This window comes from Triturus cristatus, chromosome 4_1 (genome assembly GCF_964204655.1).
Source record: "Triturus cristatus chromosome 4_1, aTriCri1.1, whole genome shotgun sequence".
Taxonomy (NCBI): domain Eukaryota; kingdom Metazoa; phylum Chordata; class Amphibia; order Caudata; family Salamandridae; genus Triturus; species Triturus cristatus.
This window is the reverse complement of record NC_140585.1, coordinates 279,940,800-279,963,327: the sequence shown is the minus strand read 5'-3', so window position 1 is coordinate 279,963,327 and position 22,528 is coordinate 279,940,800. Positions and strand designations below refer to the sequence as shown.

At 47.3% G+C, this 22,528-nt stretch overlaps 1 protein-coding gene across 1 annotated transcript in view; it reads left to right on the top strand.

Moving 5' to 3' along the window:
• The window catches only part of LOC146854269 (protein mono-ADP-ribosyltransferase PARP12-like), a 490,642-nt gene that overhangs the window by 435,570 nt on the left and 32,544 nt on the right, over window positions 1-22,528 (top strand). The window contains exon 11 of the mRNA XM_085652052.1: window positions 16,274-16,425. Within this exon, the coding sequence (XP_085508178.1) occupies window positions 16,274-16,425 (152 nt within the window). The remainder of the gene's footprint in view (window positions 1-16,273; window positions 16,426-22,528) is intronic.

The following is a 22,528-nucleotide window of genomic DNA, read 5'->3' as shown; positions in this document are numbered from 1 at the left end:
CGACTACACGCAGATGTTACACACTGGAGGTCGCTACCCCTCTCCCTCCTCGGCAGAGCGGCCTTATTTAAAATGCTAGCGCTCCCTAGATTTTTATATGTACTTCAAAATTGCCCCTTCCCCATTGCTGACTCTCATTTTAACACTTTAGAAGGAGAACTCCATCTCTTGCTCTGGGATGGAAGGGCGCCTCGTATTTCTCTCCATAAGCTCACAAAAGGGCGGTATGACGGGGGAATTGCTCCTCCAGTTCTACGTCTCTATTACTGGGCCTCCCAGTTGATGGCCGTTAACCATTGCCGTTACGGATCCCCTGCGAATCCGGCCTTCCACCTAGAACACTACCCGACGGGTCGGGAGGGATATTTGGGCGCGCTCTACAGCAGGGCCCGAAAGAACCGTTACTTAGGCCCGATGGTACAAACTGCAGCCATAGGGCATAAAGCCAACAAACGACTGGGGTGGGCGGACAAACTTACAAAAGCTACACCATTGTGGTCCTCCCAGAGGTTGGGATCATTATGCTTCCACGTGGGGTTCGACAAGCGGGACACTATAGGCATCACTGCTCTGGGGGATTTGGTCAGCAAGGGAAAACTCCTTACCTTTTGGGACCTGCAACAGAAATATGCTCTTGCACAGGGTGAGGTCTTCCGCTATTTACAGATCCGGCATGCTATCCTCGCACAGGATCTGGACCTTTCCTCCCTGCCAGACTCCTCTCCCTTGGAGGACAGATTACTTTCTGAGCCACTCCTGACAAAAGCCATCTCCTGCACATATCTCAAACTATGCAATAATTTGCCTGACTCCTTTCAGATTCTGCGAGAACATTGGCAGTCTGACATAGGACTATTGGACGATGAAGAGTGGCAAACTGCGCTGGTGTCCCCCAGGGAGACAGCGATCAATCATCACTTCCGCCTCATACAGTTAAAAATACTTCATAGATCTTATTTGTCTGGAGTCCTCCTGGCCAGAATTGGTAGACGTTCAGATGTGTTATGCCTGAGGGGATGCGGCCAGACTGGTACATTTTATCACATCTTATGGGACTGTCCACACATACGGCCCATGTGGGATAGGTCAACTAAAAAAATGACTGATACACTGGGTAAGCATATTTTACTATCGCCGCGGTTGGGGCTCTTGAACATATGGGAGGCCACAGACTTGACGGACATAGAGCAGCAATGGGTAGCACTGGGATACTTACTAGTGAAACGTGCAATTGCGATGCATTGGGGATCCAACACAAGGTCTTTGTCAATCGGGTGGGTGGCAGAAATGGACAGGTGTATGATCGCAGAGAAAGAGGTTTATAAACAAAGAGGCTCCCCCAAGAAATGGGACAAAAAGTGGAGAAAGTGGAACGCCTTTAGAGGCGAACTTTGCAGTTCTCCGACAGAGGATATGGCTATGGAAAGAAGCAGGCTCGCCAACCCCTTGACTGGTTAACGCCTATTACATGCTGGCACCAATTGTTTGTATTATGTGCTCCTTGAAAGTCACTGAGATATTGTATTGATGACTCTGCGCCTCTATCATTTAATAAAAATTGTTATAAAAAAAAAAGAAAAAACTTTTCAGTTATAAGTTACTGAATATAGAACTGTTTGAAAATGCAATAGGAATGGTACTTTGATTTACAGGGGAGCAGTAGTATGCAACACTTAGAGTACATTGGAATGAATAGGCTTTTTCAATAAATAAAATTAAAAATAAATTGCAGGTAAGTTACTTTTTAGATTACTTTTTCTAACACAGTGCTGGATCCTAGATTCAGCACTGGGACATTTCCTGAAAACAGTTGAGAAAATGCGTTTGAGTTAGATGTAAAAAGAATATTCTTGTATTTCAAAAGTTGACACTTTAAAAGCTTTTTCACTGAGAACCACCAATATTATCCTATGGAAGGAAATTCAATTCACAGGTAAGTTTACGTTATTTTTCCTACTCCGTGCTGGATACCTAGATTCAGCACAGGGACATTTCTTGAAAACAGTTGAGAAAATGCGCTTTGGTTATTTTTGCGATTTTTAAAGGATATTCTTAGTTTTCAAAAGTCGACACTTAGAAACTTTTTGGGAGAAAAAGTGTCAATGTTATCCTATGAGGAAAAGGAGGTTATCGGTTTCGAGGTAACTACTCGGTCGTTGGATTTGGGGTTCTGGGATTAGACTCCGGGGTCTCCCAGGGTCAGTGATGCACTGTTGTTGTACCCTCACCGGCACTAGGGCGGCCGGGTGCAGAGTGTTGAGGCCCAATGTTATCCTATGGAGGATAGGAGGGCTCCAGTTGGTGGCTGCTGGCAAGCAGGCCACGGGGTTGTGGGAGCAAAGCTCCTAGGGTTTAGCTCAGGGCAAGTTGGGGACCAAAGTAGCACCAAAGGTGCACACTCAGCGGCACTAGAGCAGCCGGGTGCAGGGTGCTGTTTTGAGGTCGGGTGCCCTGTTGATTTTCAATGGAGATTCTCCAGAAACACTGCAGGCTCGGGGACGAGGATCTTCTAGGAGCGACCACCACTTTGAGGTGTAAGTTGGTATGTTGAGGGTTGGTTAGGCACCGTTGGTTTGGGCACACAATGCCGTAGGGCGTCGGGTGCAGGGGTGTCTTGGGACGTTGGATTTTCTTACCCGCTCTGGTCGCGGTAGGGGGGTCTTCTGGATTGAGGCTGCAGGCATCGTCAGGAGGCTTGAGGCAGGTCAGGGGTCGCTCGATCTCGGGTCAGGATCGCAGGGGGGACCTCCTCGTGGTGTTTTTCCACTCTAGCTCGGGCCGGGTTTGGCGTGTGCAGAGTGGGCTGGATTCGGGGTTCCTGGCTGGCACCAAGAGCTGCAGTTTAAACACGTCCGGTGTTCGCGGGAGAAACAGTCTGGAAAGTGAAGGCAGGCAGGTCCTCCGGGGTTTGTGAGGTTGCGGGCTGCTGGACATGCTGGGATTTCGCAGGAGCAGGTTCGAGGGGAGACGAGCCTGTAGGGCTGGGGCCAAGTCAGTGGGCATCGTCCTCTTGTTAGCTCTGCACGGCTCTTCGTCCTCTTCTTATCATCTTTTTCTTGTTGTTGCTGGATCTGAGCAAGGAAGGTTCAGGGTGCCCCAAAATACTAAATTTAGGGGCGTTACATGTAGGTAAAGGGCAGGGACCAATGGGTCCCTTCCCTGGGGTGGGTACACCCCCTATTCTGCCACTCTCCAGTGGGAGGTGGGCAGGAGACTGTCCCTGGTTGGCTGGGTCCCCGCATCCTCAAGATGGTGGGGACTCGAGATTGTGCTTCACCTCGCCTCCCCCACCTTAGGAGTGGAGTTGGCAGAGGTGGGCACACCTCTCTAAGTCACTTGTTTTTCCTGCCGGTTCTGCTGCCCAAAGTGGGGGGTAGAAACAGTGGGGACCAGTTGCTGAAAGCAGCAAATGGTCTGGAGAGGCTCACAAAGGCGGCATGCCTTTGAAGCTTCTCCTTCGTGAACCCTTGGCACCTCGTCCCAGGGTGTGCATTGTTTCAGGCCCCCGAGAGCAGCAAGCTCTCGACCCAGGGGTCCAGAAATATGTCTGGTGGTGGCAGCCTAAGCAGCCACTCATTCAGGTCACTAGGAGTTGGTCGGATTTCAGGGGCATCTCTAAGATGCCCTCTGTTGTGCATTTTACATTAAATCCCACACTGGCATCGGAGTGGGTTTAATGTGCTGAGAAATTTTATACCAAACTTCCCAGTCTTCAGTGTAGCCATTATGGTGCTGTGGAGTTCGTAATGACAAACTCCCAGCACCATATACTCTTTAATGGCAGCACTGCACTTACAGTGCCCAGGAATGGATTTGGGCACTGTAGGGGTACAGGGCTCATGCACCTGTACCCTCACCACTGGCATAGGGCACCCAGCTAGAGGGGTGACTGGGCAGGGCAGTGGTTTGTGGGCATGGCACACAGGGATGTGTGCTATGTCGACTCTTCACTTTGTTCTGCACCAAGGCACTCAGTCTGCAAAGGCAGTGTGTGAGTGTCAGGGTACAGGGCCTCTGAGGGTGGCACAATAAGTGCTGCAGTCCTTAGAGGCCTTCCCTGGTCACAGTGCCCTGTGGTACCATTTACCAGGGGCTGACATGTGGCCCGAGATGCCAATTGGGTTTAGGCTTCAATGCAGTTTTAGGGAAGGAACATAGGCTCTGGGTTCCTGATTAGCAGGAGCCCAGGGCACACTCAGCCAAAGAACATCAGCAATTTGGCAAAAAGTGGGGGCATACCATGCAAGAAAGAGGGCCTATGTTCTCTCCCCAAAACTGCTTTGAAAACAAAACCCAATTGGCATATCTGCTGCGTGTTTTGGTGAAGAACAAAGTGAAGAATCGACATGGCACACATCCCTGTGTGCTATGCCTACAACCCACTGCCCTGGCATAGATCAGTCAGCCCTCTAGCTGGGTGCACTATGCCAGTGGTGAGGGTACAGGTGCATGAGCCCTGTACCCCTACGGTGTCTTAGTCCATTCTTAGGTGCAGTGCTGCCATTAAGAGAATATGGTGCTGGGAGTTTGTCATTACGAACTCCACAGCACCATAATGGCTACACTGAAAACTCTCCAAGTGGTGGTCGCATCCAGAAGACCTTCGTCCCCGAGCCTGCAGTGCTTTTGCAAACTGGAGACTCCCCATCGAAAGCTCCAGGGCTTCCAAAACCAAAACAGCACTCTGCACCCGGCCGCCCCAATGCCGCTGAGGGTGCATCTGTTTCTGCAGGCCAAAACCCCCATTTGCTTTGCTCCCACAACCCAGTGGCCTGTTCGTGAGCAGCCACCAACTGGGACCCCTGAGTCTAACCCCAGAATACCAATTCCCACAACAAAGTACTTACCTTTAAACCGATAACACTACTTTCCTCTATAGGATAACAGTGACTGTTTTTCTATGAAAAGTTTCTAAGTGTGGAGTTGGAAAACCTAAAGAAATCCTTTAAAATTGTGCTAAATAACAAACACGCTTTTACTTACCTGTTTGCAGGAAATGTCCCAGTGTAGTATCCAGGCATACTACACTGTGTAAGAAAAGTAATCTAAAAGTAATGTACTGGTCATTTTACTAAAAAGCCCATTCAAATAATATGTACTGTATTTCCAAAGCATTGCATTTCTCAGTAACAGTAATGTAAATCAAAACAAAGTGCATATACAATTACAATCCAAACTGTGCTACACCTGTAATTTACTGCAAAGTATTTATCACTTACCTGTTCTAGGCTTGCTTGATTCTAGGAAATAAAATAACTAAAATAATATTTGTATACAAAAACAATTGGTCTGAAGTTCAGTCTTTGAGTGTGTGAATTCTCCTCAAGCCCCCACGTCTCCTTCAGCCACGTCTCCGAACCCACCTGGACCGACCACCACTGCAACCACTTCACCTTCCGGAAACCTGTCGCACATCACCGCACCCTACAGCTCCCCCGTCGCTGCTGTGTCAAAATCACCGAAGTACAACTACAGACAAACCTCGCACTTAACCCACTGACCAACCCCGACGATGGTGCACGCACCCTTAGACGATGGATGGACGACTGCGCCAACACCTTAACCCCGCTGAAAAAACAAACCCCTGAGACACCAGCAAGAGAGCCAACTGGTTCACCCCGGAACTCCTAGCGTCAAAGCGCACCTGCCGGAAGTTGGAGCACATATGGCACAGCGAGAAGTCGCCCGGCAGCCGCGCAGTCCACAAAGACGCCATCCGCAACCACCACCACCTCATCAGCACCGCCAAGAGGACCTCCTTCAAAGACCGCCTCGACAACAACGCACACAACAGCAAGGAGCTCTTAATTGTCGTGAAGGAACTCTCCAACCCCAGCTCCAACGCCAACAACATCCCGCCGTCGCAAGCCCTGTGCGACTCCCTCGCCACCTTCTTCCACCGCAAGATCGCCGACATCCACGACAGCTTCAACCCCCGGACGACCACACAGGCCCCAACACGCCGGACCCACCACACCCCACCGACCACGACCCCCTGACAACCTGGGCCAACGTGAGCATCGAAGACACAATCAAGACCATGGGCACAATCCACTCCGGCTCGCCGTCTGACCCTTTTCCACACCACATCTTCAACAAAGCCGGCAGCTCCATCGCACCCCACCTGCGCAACATCATCAACCTCTCCTTCGAGACAGCGACCTTCCCTAAGAGCTGGAGACACGCCGAGATCAACGCCCTACTGGAGAAACCCAAGGCGGACCCAAGCGAACTCAAAAACTTCCGGCCCATCTCCCTGCTTCCGTTCCCAGCTAAGGTCATCGAGAAGATAGTCAACATCCAGCTCACCCGCTAGCTCGAAGACAACAGCATCCTGGAACCCTCCCAGTCAGGATTCTGCAGCAACCACAGCACTGAGACCGCCCTCATCGCCGCCAAAGACGACATCAGGATCCTACTGGACAACGGCGAGACGGTGGCCCTCATCCTTCTGGACCTCTCCGCCGCCTTCGACGCCGTCTGCCACCGCACACTACGCACACGACTTCACGACGCAGGGATGTGTTGTAATCTAGGAAGTTTATAATGCATCTACTCTCTGTTGCTGTCCTTGCCTTGCTGCTCAGTCTGTGTAATGTCATCGGAATGTTGAGTGGGTTTGGGTGGAAGCAAAGATCAGTTGGTGAGATGGGCTGAGCAGCAGGGAGGCTGCTCCTGGTGGGGCATCAATGGATATTAATCAAGGCCTAATCTGAACTTGTTGTGGATCCTATCTAAAGAATAAAGCTAAGATCTTGGACCACATCTTATGGACTACCTGGCTTTCTTTAATTGCAACACTGGCGACGAGTTAGAAGAACCTGCGTGCTGATTGGACTTTTAAAAGTGAAGGAATCAATTTTTATGAACCTGCGTGCAACTTTAATGAACTTTGGACTTTTTAAATTGAAGATACCTGGCACCCCTAATGCCCCACCAGTGACCCTGTCAACGGTCGCCCACGACGTAATGGTGCCAGTTTCTGTTTACTTGTCTATTTCCTCCTACATTGGTCTGCTGTGATGTACCACAGAGAATGATGAATTCTCTGATAGGGGTTTTATTGTAGTGCATTTTTGAGGAGCTGCACTACTCTGCTCGATTTTCAACGACCTGCTGACAGGGGCTCCCTCGAAGTACATTGGATTGTAATGGTTTGGAATGCTGCTCGGATTGCTGTCCGACAGACAACTGAAGGAAGGAATTTTGAGTTGCTAGTGATCCGGCGTGTGACTGGATAGAGAAGTGTCACGAACGAACCAGCGTGTGTTTTTTTTTTCGAAGTTGACCAAGCAAAGAGGCGGAGACTATGAACTTAACAGAGCCTGAACCAAGGTGTGTTTTTACTGAATTTCCACGGTGCGGGCCATTAGAGTTGTTGCTGGAGAGTTGCTACAGTACATCAGAATTCGGCTTTTCTAGGTAAATTCTGTGGTTTACAATTTTTTACGGTTGCTGGACATCGTTGACATTTTAAATGGTACACGCGCACCTTACCGTCAGTTTGTTGCTTGTGTGCAGCTACGCACCGCTAGCCATCCGGCGCGGCGTCACCGTACGTGCCGCCATCTTGTGGTTGGCGTCCATGTTGTCCTTGGCTATTCCCTGATGCACGCTCCCGTTTTGCCAACCACGTTTTTGCCAACCAAGCACTTCGAGGATTCCGATTTACATCTTGAGGCGTTTTGTGAAGTCCGCTGACCACCTCCTTTCCTCGTGGACATTTGGTGATCTAGTTATTTCTGGAGAAGATTTTGAAGACGTTCTGGCAGTTTGGATTTTATGAGGAACTGTTGTTGGTTAATCCTTGTACAAGGTACTGTTTTTTCCTGGTTGTAGCTCACATGTTCCAGACTTAAGCTGCTTACTGACAACGGTGACTACCTTCCTTATTTTAGCTTGTTGTTTTTTGAGACTGTGCATTTTTTTCCTTATGTTGTCGTTGGTGCTCAAATGCCTTAATTCTGTCTTTCCGTCATGTGTGCTTTGTATGCGATGAAGTACCAATTACCGTTATCTGCACTGTAGTGCGTAAATGGGTGTTGTAGGGGAGGTGTTTCGTGTTTCCAGTCCTGAGAGCTGGTGTTCATGAGGGTTGTTCTTGTGTGTGTTTGTATGGAAAGAGGGAGAAAGAGGGTATTGTGTCTTTGGTTTTGTGTGTCTCTAGTATTTTTAGTGTATGTTTTGTTAACTTTGCCATGTGCGAGGTGTTGGTCTGTGTGTTTGGGTACGCACGTCAGAAGATTCTTAATGTGAGTCTTCTCAGACGTATGTCTGGTTTTACCATTTGTTAGTGGTTACCTCGAGTGAGGTCTCGGTCTATGTGTTATGGGTGCGCATGTAAGAAGACCTTTGTTTTAAGTCTTCTCAGACTTGCCTGTCTGGTGTTACCCATGAGTTGGTGGTTGCCTCGTGTGAGGTGTCGGTCTGTGTGTTATGGGTGCGCACGTAAGAAGATCCTTACTAAGGCTTCTCAGACTTACCTGTCTGGTTTTACCATTGAATGTTGGTTATTTGTGTGTAGTGTTGGCCTGTGCGTGGTGGGTGCGCACATTAGAAGACCTTTGTCAAGGCTTCTCAGACTTTACTGTCTGGTTTTACGTTTGGGTTAGTGGTTACCTCGTGTGAGGTGTTGGTCTGCGTGTTATCAATATGCACGTTAGAAGACTCCTAATGTGAGCCTTCTCAGACGTATGTCTGGTTGTACCCTTTAATAGGTTACTTGGTTAGAATGGTTGGTCTGTGCGTCATGGGAGCGCACGCGTAGAAATTGTTTATCTTTTTATCATCTTGATTTGTTTGTCAGGGGATTCAATGTTACCCTTTTCAAGTTTTTACTTGAAGCATCATTGGTTTTTGGGATGTGTGTTTTTCTATCTTCGCACAGTTATTTATTTGGCCTTGTTGCATAATGTACTTTGTTTTTGCATTTTACTATCTTCACAATTTGCACAAGAGTACATTGTTTTTGCATGTTCTTATTTTCTCTAATTTGATGAGGGGGGGATGTGTTGTAATCTAGGAAGTTTATAATGCATCTACTCTCTGTTGCTGTCCTTGCCTTGCTGCTCAGTCTGTGTGATGTCATCGGAATGTTGAGTGGGTTTGGGTGGAAGCAAAGATCAGTTGGTGAGATGGGCTGAGCAGCAGGGAGGCTGCTCCTGGTGGGGCATCAATGGATATTAATCAAGGCCTAATCTGAACTTGTTGTGGATCCTATCTAAAGAATAAAGCTAAGATCTTGGACCACATCTTATGGACTACCTGGCTTTCTTTAATTGCAACACGATCCAAGACAAGGCCTTGGACTGGACCTCCTCCTTCCTCTCCGGCAGAACCTAGAGAGTCCGCCTTCCCCCGTTTCGATCCGAAGGCTCCGAGATCATCTGCGGTGTCCCGCAGGGATCCTCCCTCAGCCCGACGCTGTTCAACGTCTACATGGCGCCTCTCTCACGCATCGCTCGACATCACGACCTCAACATAATCTCCTACGCCGACGACACGCAACTGATCCTCTCCCTCACCAAGGACCCCCTTAACGCCAAATCCAACCTCCACCAGGGAATGAAGGCTGTCGCCGACTGGATGGAGGATAGCCGCCTTAAGCTGAACACAGATAAGACTGAGATCCTCATCCTCAGGCCCAACCCCTCAGCATGGGACGACTCCTGGTGGCCCGCATCGCTGGGGAACACCCCCGCACCTACCAACCACACACGCAACCTGGGAGTCATCCTCGACTCGAAACTCACCATGACCAAACAAGTCAACGCTGTCTCTTCCACCTGCTTCAACACCGTCCGTATGTTCCCCAAGATCTACAGATGGATCCCGACAGACACAAGGAAAACAAACATTCACCCAGGTCCTAGTCAGCAGCAGACTCGACTACGGAAACGCCCTCTACGCCGGAGCCCCGACCAAGCTCATCAACAGACTGCAAAGAATCCACAATGCCTCTGCACGCCTGATCCTCGACGTCCCACGCCGCGACCGTATAACCCCCCACCTGAGGAACCTGCACTGGCTCCCCGTCGACAAAAGAGTCTCCTTCAAGCTCCTGATCCACGCACACAAGGCACTCCACAAGACCGGCCCAGCCTATCTCAACAGTTGACTCTCCTTCTACCTAGTCAACAGGAAACTCTGCTCCGCAGACCTCTCCCGGGATACCGTCCCACACATCCGTAGAACCACAGCCGGAGGCAGATCCTTCTCCCACCGCGCCGCCAAGACCTGGAACACCCTCCCCCTCAACCTACGACAAACCGAAGACCTTATAACCTTCAGGAGACAGCTCAAGACCTGGCTGTTCGACCAGTAGCAACAGCACTCCCCACCCTCAGTGCCTTGAAACCCTTGCGAGTGTGTAGTGCGCTTTACAAATTATTTGATTGATTGATTGAATTCATTTGCTGACTGAGTGTGTACAACAAATGCTTAACACTGTCCTCTGATAAAGCCTTACTGCTCGACCAAACTACCACAAATAGAGAGTGAGGTGCTATCTACTTTACCTCTGCCTACCTTTTTGGGTTACACTGGACTCTGTGCACACTATACCTCACTTTGGTATAGTATATACAGAGCCCGCTTCCTACACTCCTCAACTATAGATCAGCAGTGCAACACGCTACAGATATCGCTGAAGTTATACTCTGTGAAGAAATATATATTGCCTTCCTCACTGAATCCTGGCTTAATGACCACACTACTCCCATTCTAGACCTGCTTACCCCACCAGTATACATCATCATCTGACATGATGGACCGATGAGAACAGGTGGTGGACTAGCTATCATTCACAAAAAGATATACAGCTTTTGATAGTAAAACCGCAGAATACTTGACTTTAGAGTACCTTGGAGTTGAACTTACAGTCAAAGGCTCCTCTCCCATCAAACTAAACACTATTTACCACCCTCCTGGTGGTCGCGTCCTCTTTGCAGAAGAACTAACAGACCTAGTTACACGATTCTTTCTTACGGACATGAAGGAAGTGTTTTTGGGTAACTTCAATATCCACTGGAACAACCCAGAAGACACCACAGTCCAGAACCTGTCCAACCTTCTTGAAATAAACGACATTAAACAACTCTGCAATGAACCAACACCAATTAAAGGAGCCATTCTTGATGCAATTATCCCCCCAAAAATTAGCTTGTCTCACTTAGATCGATCTCTTGACTGGTCTGACCACCACCTCATACTGCCCCCAGCTAGAACTGATCAACTTAAGCACTGGACCAGGAACATCAAAGAAGTCCCAATAATTGAACTGGAATCCAGTATTCGTGCCCAACAGCATCACCCTCACACTCACACAGTTGATTACCTCACTGTACACTTAAATACAGCAATGACGGAGGTGTTAGATCAAGTGGCTCCACTCAAACTAAAACAATCGAGATCTATCAAATCAAAATCTTGGTTCAATGCTGATCTTAATAACTAGAGGGAACAACTTAGACATGCAGAAATGACATCAATCAATCAATCTGGGAATTGTAAGCGCGCTACTCACCCGTGAGGATCTTGAGAGGGGAGGTCCGCAGATCTGTTTAGCCGAAGAGCCAGGTCTTGAGGGTCTTCCTGAAGGTGTTCAGGGAGGGGGCACGTCTGATGTCTGCCGGTAGCTCGTTCCAGGTCTTGGCTGCAATGTGAGAGAAGGATCTCCCGCCTCCTCTGGCTCGGTGGATGCGCGGGGTTTCGGCCAGTGTGAAGTTGGAAGATCGGAGGTTTCTTTTGGGTACGTGGAAGTTGATTCTCTCGTTGAGGTATTTGGGTCCGTTGTTGTGTAGGCATTTGTAGGCGTGAGTGAGGATTTTGAAAGTGACTCTTTTCTCCCTGGGGAGCCAGTAGAGACTTCGTAGGTGTTGGCTGATGTGTTCGTGTCGGGGGATGCCGTTGTGAGTCTGGCGGCGGTGTTCTGTATTGTCTGGAGTTTACAGAGTAGGGACTTGTTGATGCCGGCGTAGAGTGCGTTTCCATAGTCCAGTCTGCTGGTGATGAGTGCGTGGGTGACTGTCTTCTTGACTCAGGGGGGATCCATTTGAAGGTCTTGCGGAGGGTGTTAAAGCAGCTGGAGGTGACGGCATTGACCGGTCGGTTCATGGTGAGTGATGAGTCGAGTACGATGCCGAGGTTCTTGGCGTGGTCTGAGGGGGTAGGTGGGCTTCCGAGGGCGGTCGGCCACCAGGTGCTGTCCCATGCAGAAGGGGTGGTACCGAGGACGAGGACTTCTTTCTTCTCGGCTTTGAGCTTCAGGCAGCTGTTGGTCATCCAGACTGCGACGTCTTGCATTCCTTTCTGGAAGTTGAGTTTGGCAGTGGTGGGGTCTTTGGTGAGGGAGAGGATGAGCTGGGTGTAGGCGTAGGATACGATGTTGAGGCAGTGTTGTCGGACGATGGCTGGGAGGGGGGCCATGTAGATGTTGAAGAGGGTGGGGCTCAGGGATGAACCCTGTGTGACTCCGCAGATTATTTTCGTGGGGTCGGAGAGAAAGGGTGGGAGTCTGATCCTTTGGCTTCTTCCGGTGAGGAATGATCGGATCCAGTCCAGGGCTGTTCCTTGTATGCCTGTGTCGTGTAGTCTGTTGACTTGTATGCGGTGGGAGACGGTGTCGAAGGTCACTGATACGTCGAGTAGGAAGAGGGCTGCGGAGTGGCCTTGGTCCAGGAGGGTGCGGATGTCGTCCGTGGCGGTAATTAGGGCGGTCTCTGTGCTGTGGTTGCTTCGGAATCCAGATTGGGATGGGTTGAGGACGGCATTCTCTTCAATGAATCGTGTAAGTTTCCTGTTGACTGTTTTCTCTGCAACTTTAGCTGCGAAGGGGAGGAGCGAGATGGGCCGATAGTTCTTGAGGTCGGTGGGGTCAGCTGTGGGCTTCTTGAGCAGGGGTCTGACTTCTGCGCGCTTCCAGTCATCTGGGAAGGTGCCTGTTTTGAAGGTGGTGTTAATGGTGCATTGTAGTTTGGGTGACATGGAGACAGAACCCCTCGACAATGCACCTAGCTCTGCTTAGAAGTTGTCCTATAAGAAGCAAATTTTTAGAGGCAAAACCTCTTTCTTCTCAACCAACTTGACCGTGCTAAGAATAGGCCCAGGGAGCTCGTCAACATTGGTAAAAGACAAAACACCCTTACAATCCTACACAAAATAACAGCCACCAATGAATGCTGCAAAGAAATTTCCAACATCCTCACTGATAGTCGCTCAAATTTATCAATCCTTTATCCAAGTCACAAATCAGCCTTCCCTCCTAACTTGCCCCACTATGCTCACTAATCACCAAATGAACCTAAATTATACTATGGACAACCATGATCTCACCCATCTGAAAAATTATGCCAATTGGTCTGACTTCAAACTCATGGCAGAAAAAGAAGTCTTCACTGTAAAGACCACTTCCCACACTACGGATCTCCTCCCTTCCACAATAGTACAAAATCTCAACCACATCATTGCCCCATTCTTGACAAAAATCATTCACTCATCTCTCGGCTCAGGCTCTGTCCCTGACTTACTCCAACTAGAACAAATCACACCCATACTCAAAAAACCAGGTGCGGGCCCTATGACCTCAACAACCTCAGACCTATCTCCAACCTCCCGTTCCTAGCCAAAACTATGGAGAAGTGCGTTCTCCACCAACTTAACCAACATATAGGGGAATTCAACCTCCATGATCGCTTCCAATCAGGATTCAGACAAGTCTGTAGCACTGAAACTGCCATGCTCAATATTTTAGATGACATCCATAGCCTTAGACGAAGGTGAAGCATGTCTTCTCATCCTTCTTGACCTATCGGCGGCTTTCGACACTGTAAATCACTCAGCTTTACTTGAGACACTTAAAATGCGCTCTAGTATTAATGGCACAGTACTAAAATGGTTAGCATTTTACCTTCAACACAGAACACAACAGATTAAAATCAACGCCTGTCTCTCCAAGCCCAAACAAGTCACTCTTGGTGTACCCCAAGGCTCAATTCTATTCCCTTCCTTCAATCTCTTCATGGAACCCCTTACAATCATCCTGAAGCAAGCAGAGGCAAATGTCACCTATATGCAGATGACACGCAACTCTACTACAAAATCAAATAACCCAGTGACATTCTACAATGCAATGCCACACTAACCAAGATACAGACTTGGTTTAATTCGAATCACTTAAAGTTGAGCCCAAACAAAACGGAATTAATACTGTCCTTCCCTAAAAGTAAGCACCTACCAATCCAAGACTCTCTCAAGAATCTGGATGCTCTAAATTGCTCCTTCTCCCTGTCCAACTCAGTAAAGTCTTTAGGCATCACCCTGGACAAGAACTTGTCAATGAAGGATCACATCAAAAACTCAGCCAAAGGAGCGCTTTACTCACTAAAACACCTCAAGAAAATTAAACCTTTCTTTCCCCCCTGACTATTTCAAGACAGTAGTATAATTTCTAGCCCTCTCCTAACTGGAGAACGCAATCTTCGCAGGGACGCCAAAAATTAATTAGCCCGCCTGAGGTCAGTTCTGAACATGGTAGTTCATAACAGGTGTTAAACGGTTTGTACACATCACACCAGCCCTCAAGTCCCTCAACTGGCTTCACATTGAAGAAAGGTGTATTTACAAGACTGCCTGCATCACATACAAAGCCCTTCCCACACACATCCCCAACTATCTAGGCAACAAACTTACGAAAGCAGGAAGAACCAGAAATCTGAAAAGCTCTCTCACTCCTTCTCATTCCTCCGAAACTGAAAAGGAAAACCACCCAGACTTGCTCTTTTTTTTGGAAATGCACCCAGGATATGGAACACACTCCCTAGAGACCTCCGATGCAACCCCTCCTTCTCCTGCTTCAAAAGGAAACCGAAACTCCTTCTCCTCAACAAATACTTTACCACTCAAGCCAACTGAACTAGGCATCAATAGCTCACTCTCCTTATGACTCGACCATTTGTGATGGTTTGTTATTTGATTGTTTCAACTATCTAATGTCATTCACTCCTCTAATTCATGCTAAGTTATGCTTCCTATTCAATGCATCCTATGTTAAGCTACACTATGCTATTTCTTTTTATGTAAAGTGCTCCGATAACTTCGGGTCTAGCTAGCGCTAAATAAAACTTATAAATAAATAGTAAAACTTATAAACAAATGTAGCTTGGGAACTTGTTTTAAACAGTGTCCAGCACATGTCCTTAAAAAGGCTTACCAGGTCACTTATACTGGTAGTATTGTAACTAGCCAGCACATAGGCATATCTGCTCATGCAGATATGTCCACACATGTAATATAATGCCCCCTGCCTTAGGGCTGTAAGGCCTGTTGTAGGGGTGAATTACAAATATTGCATGCAGTGTTAGGGGGCATGACACACAGGTGTGAGACATGTCGTGTTTCCACTTTTTAGAGAACCTTATCACACAGCCTGCAGTGGCAGTCTGTATGAGTTTGGTGCTGGGTCCCTTAGAGTGGCACAAGATATGCTGCAGCTCTTTAGTACCTATGGCCTGGGTACCAGAAGTACCACTTACTAGGGACTTACAGAGGTGCTAAAGGCCTGGTCACTTGGGGATCAAATGACCAGTTTTCTTTTTTGGGGGAAAGAACACTGGGGATCTGTTTAACAGGAACCCAGTGCACTTCAAATATCAGGCAAAATGTGGGGATACTACTGCATCAAAAACCCAGTTTCCTACAATCAGCACCTTTTCCACTATATAGGGCAAACACCCATCTAGAATATCTTTGGAGAGTCTGCTATTTAAGGTTGAAACTATTGTACTTTACATGTAATTGATATCTTTTGTAAGGATATCACAGAGAGCTAGCCGTAAATTGTAGCGCCTAGGTGCTTATAAGAAATAGCAGGCAGGTTTGTTGGTGGAAACATGTTATTAGTGGTAAGAAAGTGAGCTGACGTTGCAATGCCAGACATGTGATGGCTATGGGATCCTAAGCGGACATGCTGTCTGTTTTGCAGGTAATTTACTCTGCTTTTTTGTCAACTTGAAGGCCTGTGGAAATGGGATCGACATTTGTAAAACAAATTCTTATGATGCGAACCAGTGTTGAGAGCTAATCTGTTTGCACCACCAGTGTATTGTATGAACCCCAGGGGCTTTGGAAGCTTTACTTTTTCTGGGGAAATTCTTTCTCAAAAATACCCAAATTGATGGTGTGAAGCGGTTTGTGGCCTAAGAGTACCAAAAGTAGTAGTATGAATATTTGGGTTTGGTGAAAGATTTCACATATTGTTTTTGTGTTTTCTATACAGGCAGAAGGAGCAGATCAAGAAAAGCAACGATGGGAAAGTTGTAGACGAGAGACACCTGTTCCATGGCACCGATGAGAAGCTGGTAGATTCAATCTGTCATGAGAACTTTGACTGGAGGATATGTGGTGCTCATGGTACAGCTTATGGGAAAGGTAATGGTAGTGATATACTGACTATTTACAGTATTCTGGAGAAATATCAGTACAAATATTTAAAAATGCGCTAAAAGCGTTGTGAAATGACAGGAGTACATGAGCCCATAGGTCCAGGTTAACAGAACCTGTAGGTATGTGAAGTGCTTAGATGAGCGAAGTTGCTGTCCTGTGCTTCAGCCCGTCCTTTGTACAGAAATTAAATACCTTGTTATACTTTGGTTCCAAAGAGAAACATAGTTATAGTGGCAAGCCTATTGGTGTCTGCTCACTTCTGCCTTAAGTCCAGGTAACCCATAGGAGCACATGATATGTTCAAGACTTTCCAGAGCTCCTGCATTCCGTTAAAGAAAATTACCTTTCCACTTTAAGTTAATGGTATATATAGTAAGAAGTCTGCAGTAGCAACGTTACCATCCTGCCTACTTTGCACCTCCTTTGGTGCCTAGCAATAGGTCATGACTATATATGTGAGGTGTAGGCGCTCCAGTTGCAGATTTTGACAATCTATTAATTTTTAAAAGTGCTGGAATTTGCACCAGCCACAGCCCAGGTGCTTTCCAGACTGCACCGGAGGCATAGGTATATGATGTGTTCAAGTAAATTTGCAAGTACTCATCAAGATCAAGAAGGACAAAAACAAATATCGACTTTTTTTTGTGAAGATGATGAAAATAGGGCCATCCTAATAATTGCTACAAGCTCAGTTTACAGTATCCCCTCCCCGGCCCCAAATTACCCACCGGAAATAAGATCAAAATTTAAAAAAGCAGGTGCAGGTTGAGATAGCTCCACTTAAAAAAAAAAAAAAAACTGCTGCAAGAGAATTAGTAAAAACAATTCACAGTCCAAGTTCTTCACAGATGTATGAATTAGGTACACACTTGAAGGATCATTGTCGCAAGATGTAAAACAGGAAAATATACAGATATCCAGACTTAAAGATCACAGGGAAAACTATAGGAAAAGTTAAAGTGAACATTTTAGGAGGCAGTTTTATGCATCTTAGAAACTATCTTATTTGAAAAGAATCTGAGACAAAAAAATGTTTTTAACCCAATTTGAACACCTCCAATGCAACGTTTACTTCTTGCACATAAAGCTTTTGAGGAAGTTGACCATGAAGAACAGTCAGAGTAGAGTGAGGCATTAAGAACGACTGAAATAAGTAAATACTAGTTGGAATCTGATGTGGAAGATTTGTATGCATATCCAACTAAAATGTTCGAGGCATATGAGCTGTAGATCACACACTTAGGATAGTAGATCGCCATCTGGTGTTGGGCTCGGATGCTTGCAGGTTGTTGTTGTTGTCTTCGGAAGAAGTCTTTGGTCACGAGATCGGTGACTCCTCCCTTGGACTACAGTGCGCATGGGCATCAACTCCATCCTTAGATTGTTTTTTTCCGCCATTGGGTTCGGATGCAACTTTTCCGCTCCGGTTGGAAATCTCAATTCCAAGCTTTTCGAGCTTCACTCGACACCTATTTCATCTGCTCGATTCCGGACATCGACGCGGGCCGCTCGGCCTATCCACGCCGTGAGGCCTACGGCTCATGGAAAGGACGCCTTTCGAAAAATGCCCCCAGTGTGGAGCAAAATTTCCGCACAGTGACCACCACAAAGTCTGCAACCTGTGCCTATCACCGCAACACGACGAGTCCAGCTGTCCAGCCTGCGCAGCATTTCGATCCAAAAAGACCATTCGAGATCAAAGGGCTCGACGCCACATCATGGCACAGAGACCAGCTCCGGAACCAGAAAACATCTTTGATGAGGGTCCAGATGTCCCGGAAGAAGATTCCGAGGATCTACAAATCATCTCCGAAGCAGACGACTCAGACGACCCCATTACTCCTGGGCAACACGTGAGTTCTACTGCCCCTGGCCCAAACCCTCCAAAACCAAAGGCATTGGTCAAGACTTCGCCTGCTGGCCTCAGTCGAGACCGAAAACATCCTTCAGAAGCCCCGCCTCCGGGCTCGGCTCCAAAGAAACATAAGCCTTCCGGTAGCTCGGGCCCGAGCAAGCCGCATGTCATTGTTCCACCGGCACCTTCGACACCGAAGACAAAAGACCTCTCGGCACCGAAATCGGCTCCGACGCCTTCGGCACCGAAAACATCGAGGCCCATAGATAAACCGGCACCGAAAGTTCCCAAGCTGAAAGATACACCTTCGGCTCTGAAACCATCATCGGCACCGAAACCGCCGGCTAAGGACTCTCACACACCTTCTAAAGCCAAAAACTCCACCGATCAACCAAAACCTCCATCGGAACCGAAAAAATTGGTGCCAAGAACTGTTCCTGAGGAACAAAAACTTTTCCATCACCCCCGACAAAGAATCCAAACTGTTAGAAGCCTCTGGCAAACGAGTAGCAGCACAAGCCGCTAACCATTGGCGTATTGCCAACACCCAAGCCCTACTAGCACGCTATTTATTTATTTTATTTATTTTGAAAGTCTTGTATAGCGCGAACAAGATCCTTGCGGATATCAGAGCGCTTTACATAACAACAAAACAGTAATTTGGAACAAACAATAGTGTGCAGGTAACAGTCATATAAAAACAACATTTGGAGCAAGAAATCTTAGGAGGATTAAACAAGTGGAGCATTTTAAACGGGCTCTAAAGAACTCGGGGCAAGGATGGCAATTGATCATGTAAGTTTTGCCATGAGCAAAGCTTTAACTTCTTTTTTGAACGATGCGGAAGAGTCATTCAGTCTGGTTTCAGGGGGAAGAGAGTTCCATATTTTGGGCGCCATCCCTGAGAAGGATCGTTTATAGGTTTTCTTCTTGATGAACCTTTGTGGTTTCAGTAGAAGTTTTCCAGCATTTCTAGAGGACCTAAGACCACCAGAGATAGTCAGTTTCTGCGCGAGATAGCTGGGGGTGTTGTGATGTAGGGCTTTATGAGTCATGCACGCAATTTTTAGATGGATTCTAGCTTCAAATGGTAGCCAGTTCAGGGCTTTAAGGTCAGGGGAAATGTGAGCCCTTCTTTTCGAGCCAGTGATGAGTCTAGCTGCCGCGTTGATAGTTGCTCAAAGTGGGGCTGTAGCAACTTTTGGGAGGCCACATAAGGAGACAATTCCGTACTCGACATGAGGGATAACTAGAGCTTGTACTGCCAATTTGAAGTCCTCGAAGGGCAGGAAGGGTTTCAGCTTCCTCAATGTATTTATCTGGAAATTTGCTCCTTTTGTAGCGTTGCTGATGTGTTTTTGCATCATAAGGTTGCTGTCGAGGGTAATTCCCCAGGATTTTGCAGAATCCACGATGGTTGGTTGAACGTTGAAGGCGGTAAGCCGTTTGATCAGGTCGTGCATTAAAGGGACTTTGACCGGTGGTGCTATGAGGAGGAATTCTGTTTTTAGCGCGTTCAGTTTGAGATGATTATCTGAAAGCCAGGACTGGGTGGTCCTGAGAGTGGAGTTAAGCAAATTAATGTCTTCTAGTGGAGTTGATCTTGAGATAGAGTTGTATGTCGTCCGTGTACATATGGAATTGTACGTTAGACGCGTGCAGAATTTCAGTGAGAGGTTCCATGAACAAGTTGAATAAGGTCGGCGAGAGTGCGGACCCTTGCGGAACCCCAAGTGTTACAGGAGAGGAATTGGAGAGCGTGTTGTTAACCTTGAATTTTTGTGTACGGTTATGGAGGAAGGAGGTAAACCAATTTAACACTGTGCCAGACATACCCATTCTGTGCTCCAGAAGATCGATTAGTTTCTGGTGTTTGACCGTATCAAAGGCTGAGGAAAGGTCTAGCAGGATGAGTAGGCACGCATCGTTCTGGTCGAGGATTTGTAGCGCATCATCAATAATGTGTGTCATGGCTGATTCAGTGCTGTGACCTGCTCTGAAACCTGATTGGTGTATATTTAGGAGTTCAAAGTGATCTATGTGATTGGTTAGTTGTCGGTGAACACATTTTTCCAGCAATTTGGCGAGGGTGGGAATATTGGATATGGGTAGATAATTGTTGAGATCCGTAGGGTCAGCAGTGGGTTTCTTTAGAATAGGTGAGACTTGACCTACTTTGAGGGAGTCCGGGATGCAACCTTGATGAAGAGAGCTGTTAATGATTTTGGTCCAAAGTGGAAGAAGCCAAGGGGCAAGGTCTTTGACTGCATTGGCAGGGAGGGGGTCGATGAGGTGATTGGCCGGTTTCAGGGAATTTAGGATTATGCCTAGGTCGTGTTCAGTGTACAAATCAAAGGAGGACCATGCTGCCTCATTTTTAGGGCCAGGCTTAGGGTGGGGTTGGCCAGACGTGGTTGGAAAGGAGGTGGAGATTTCTGTATTAGGAGCAGCGTGTGTTAGTTGGTTATTTAGGAGAACCTTCGAGATGTTGTCGGTCTTCAGATTAAAGAAAGTAGAGAATTCTTCACACTTAGGTTGAGGGCGAGCTAGGTCTTGTAGCCGTCGGGGTGCATCCTTGGATTGATTTTTGATTAATTCGAAAAGTTTTTTTGGCCGGTTTTTTGCTTGGTTTAGTTGATGGCTGAAGAAATCAGCTTTAGTGCGTTTAATCTTTTTGTAGTAAGCATTTCTCTTTTTCCTTAGAAGTTTAAGGTGGATAGCTGAGGGGACTGATCTCCAGTTGCGTTCAAAGGATCTGAGAGCCCGTCTGTCCTCATTAAGGAGTGAGTTATACCAAGGCTTGGAATCTTTAATGGGAGCTCTCTTAAGTTGCAGAGGGGCTACCTCATTAATTATCATAGTCATAGCATTGAGATAGTGGTTGGTGAGAGCATGCACATCAGAGGTGACTGCAGGGGGCTGGAGCAGATTGTAGCTGGAAGAGGGTAGTGAGTTTGGATTGAGTTTTTTCAGGTCTCTTTTCCAGATCTTTGGTTTTGTGGATTGCGCTGGAATGTGTTTGGTGGTTCCCTTGATATAGAAGGCAATAATATGATGGTCCGACCAGTCACAGGGTTGGATCGAATCCACCTGGATGATGTCAGATTTGGCGATTATAAGATCAATGGTTGAGCCTTTATTGTGTGTCGGGCTGTTGCAGGATTGGATGAGGGTAAGATCATCCAAGAAGTTTTTGAAACTCTTGACCACTGAGTCATTGATGTCGTTCCAATGGAGATTGAAGTCGCCCAGGAATATTTGGGTATTCTGCTGACCCATGTTAGAAGCGATCAAGTCCATGAGTCAAGTCAAGTCAAGTCATAGAATTTGTATAGCGCACTACGTACCCAGAGGGTTTCAAGGCGCTTAGGTGTTCGATGAAGAGGAGGTTGTCTCCTGGGGGATGATAGATGATGTGGGATGAACATACTGGTTTGCCATTGCAACTAATGTCCAAACACAAGTATTCGCAAGATGTGAATGTCGGCGATAAGGCTCTGTTTATGGTGAAGCTGCTGCGATGTATACAGGCTATGCCACCCCCTATTTTGTCAGTTTTGTCTAATCTAATGATGTCATAGTCTGGTGGAACAAGGATGTCAAGGAGAGGGGTGGATGATTCTGTTAACCAGGTTTCAGTTAGAAATAAGATATCCAGCTCCTGAGAGATGATGAGGTCAGCTATGTCGGCTGCATGTCTGGAGGCTGATCTACAGTTTAGCAGCGTGCATTTCAGATGGGGTGAAATGAGGGAGGGGAATGGGTCCTGAGTGATAGGGATTCTTCGTAGGTTGTTATCAGAAACTCCTCTGTTGTTGTGTGTAGCGAGTCTGCAGGGGTTGGAGGGGACAGTCGGGATGATCATCTGAGAGGGCGAGAGGGAGTTGGGGAGGGAGGTTTCATAGGAGTGCAGAAGGGAGAGGAGATCGCTCTCCGAAAACGGGTTGGTGCTGCGCCTTGGGCGTGTTGGTGTGTTGTGAGACGGAACTGTTTTCCAGCTGGGTGGGTGCATATTAGAGGCGGTATAAGAGAGGTCCGGGCACTCGTGTGATTTATAAGTCATTTATGGGGTGAGGTGCAATGAGTGTTTAGACAGAATCATCTTGAACGCAAGCAGCTCTGCTTGAATTTGGTGCAGGACGCTCATAATATCCTCTAGACTAGGGTCTGGTGTGGATGGGAGATAGGTTAGGGAGTGTGTTATGCCTGTGGATGGCTGTGTAGGGGGGTGAA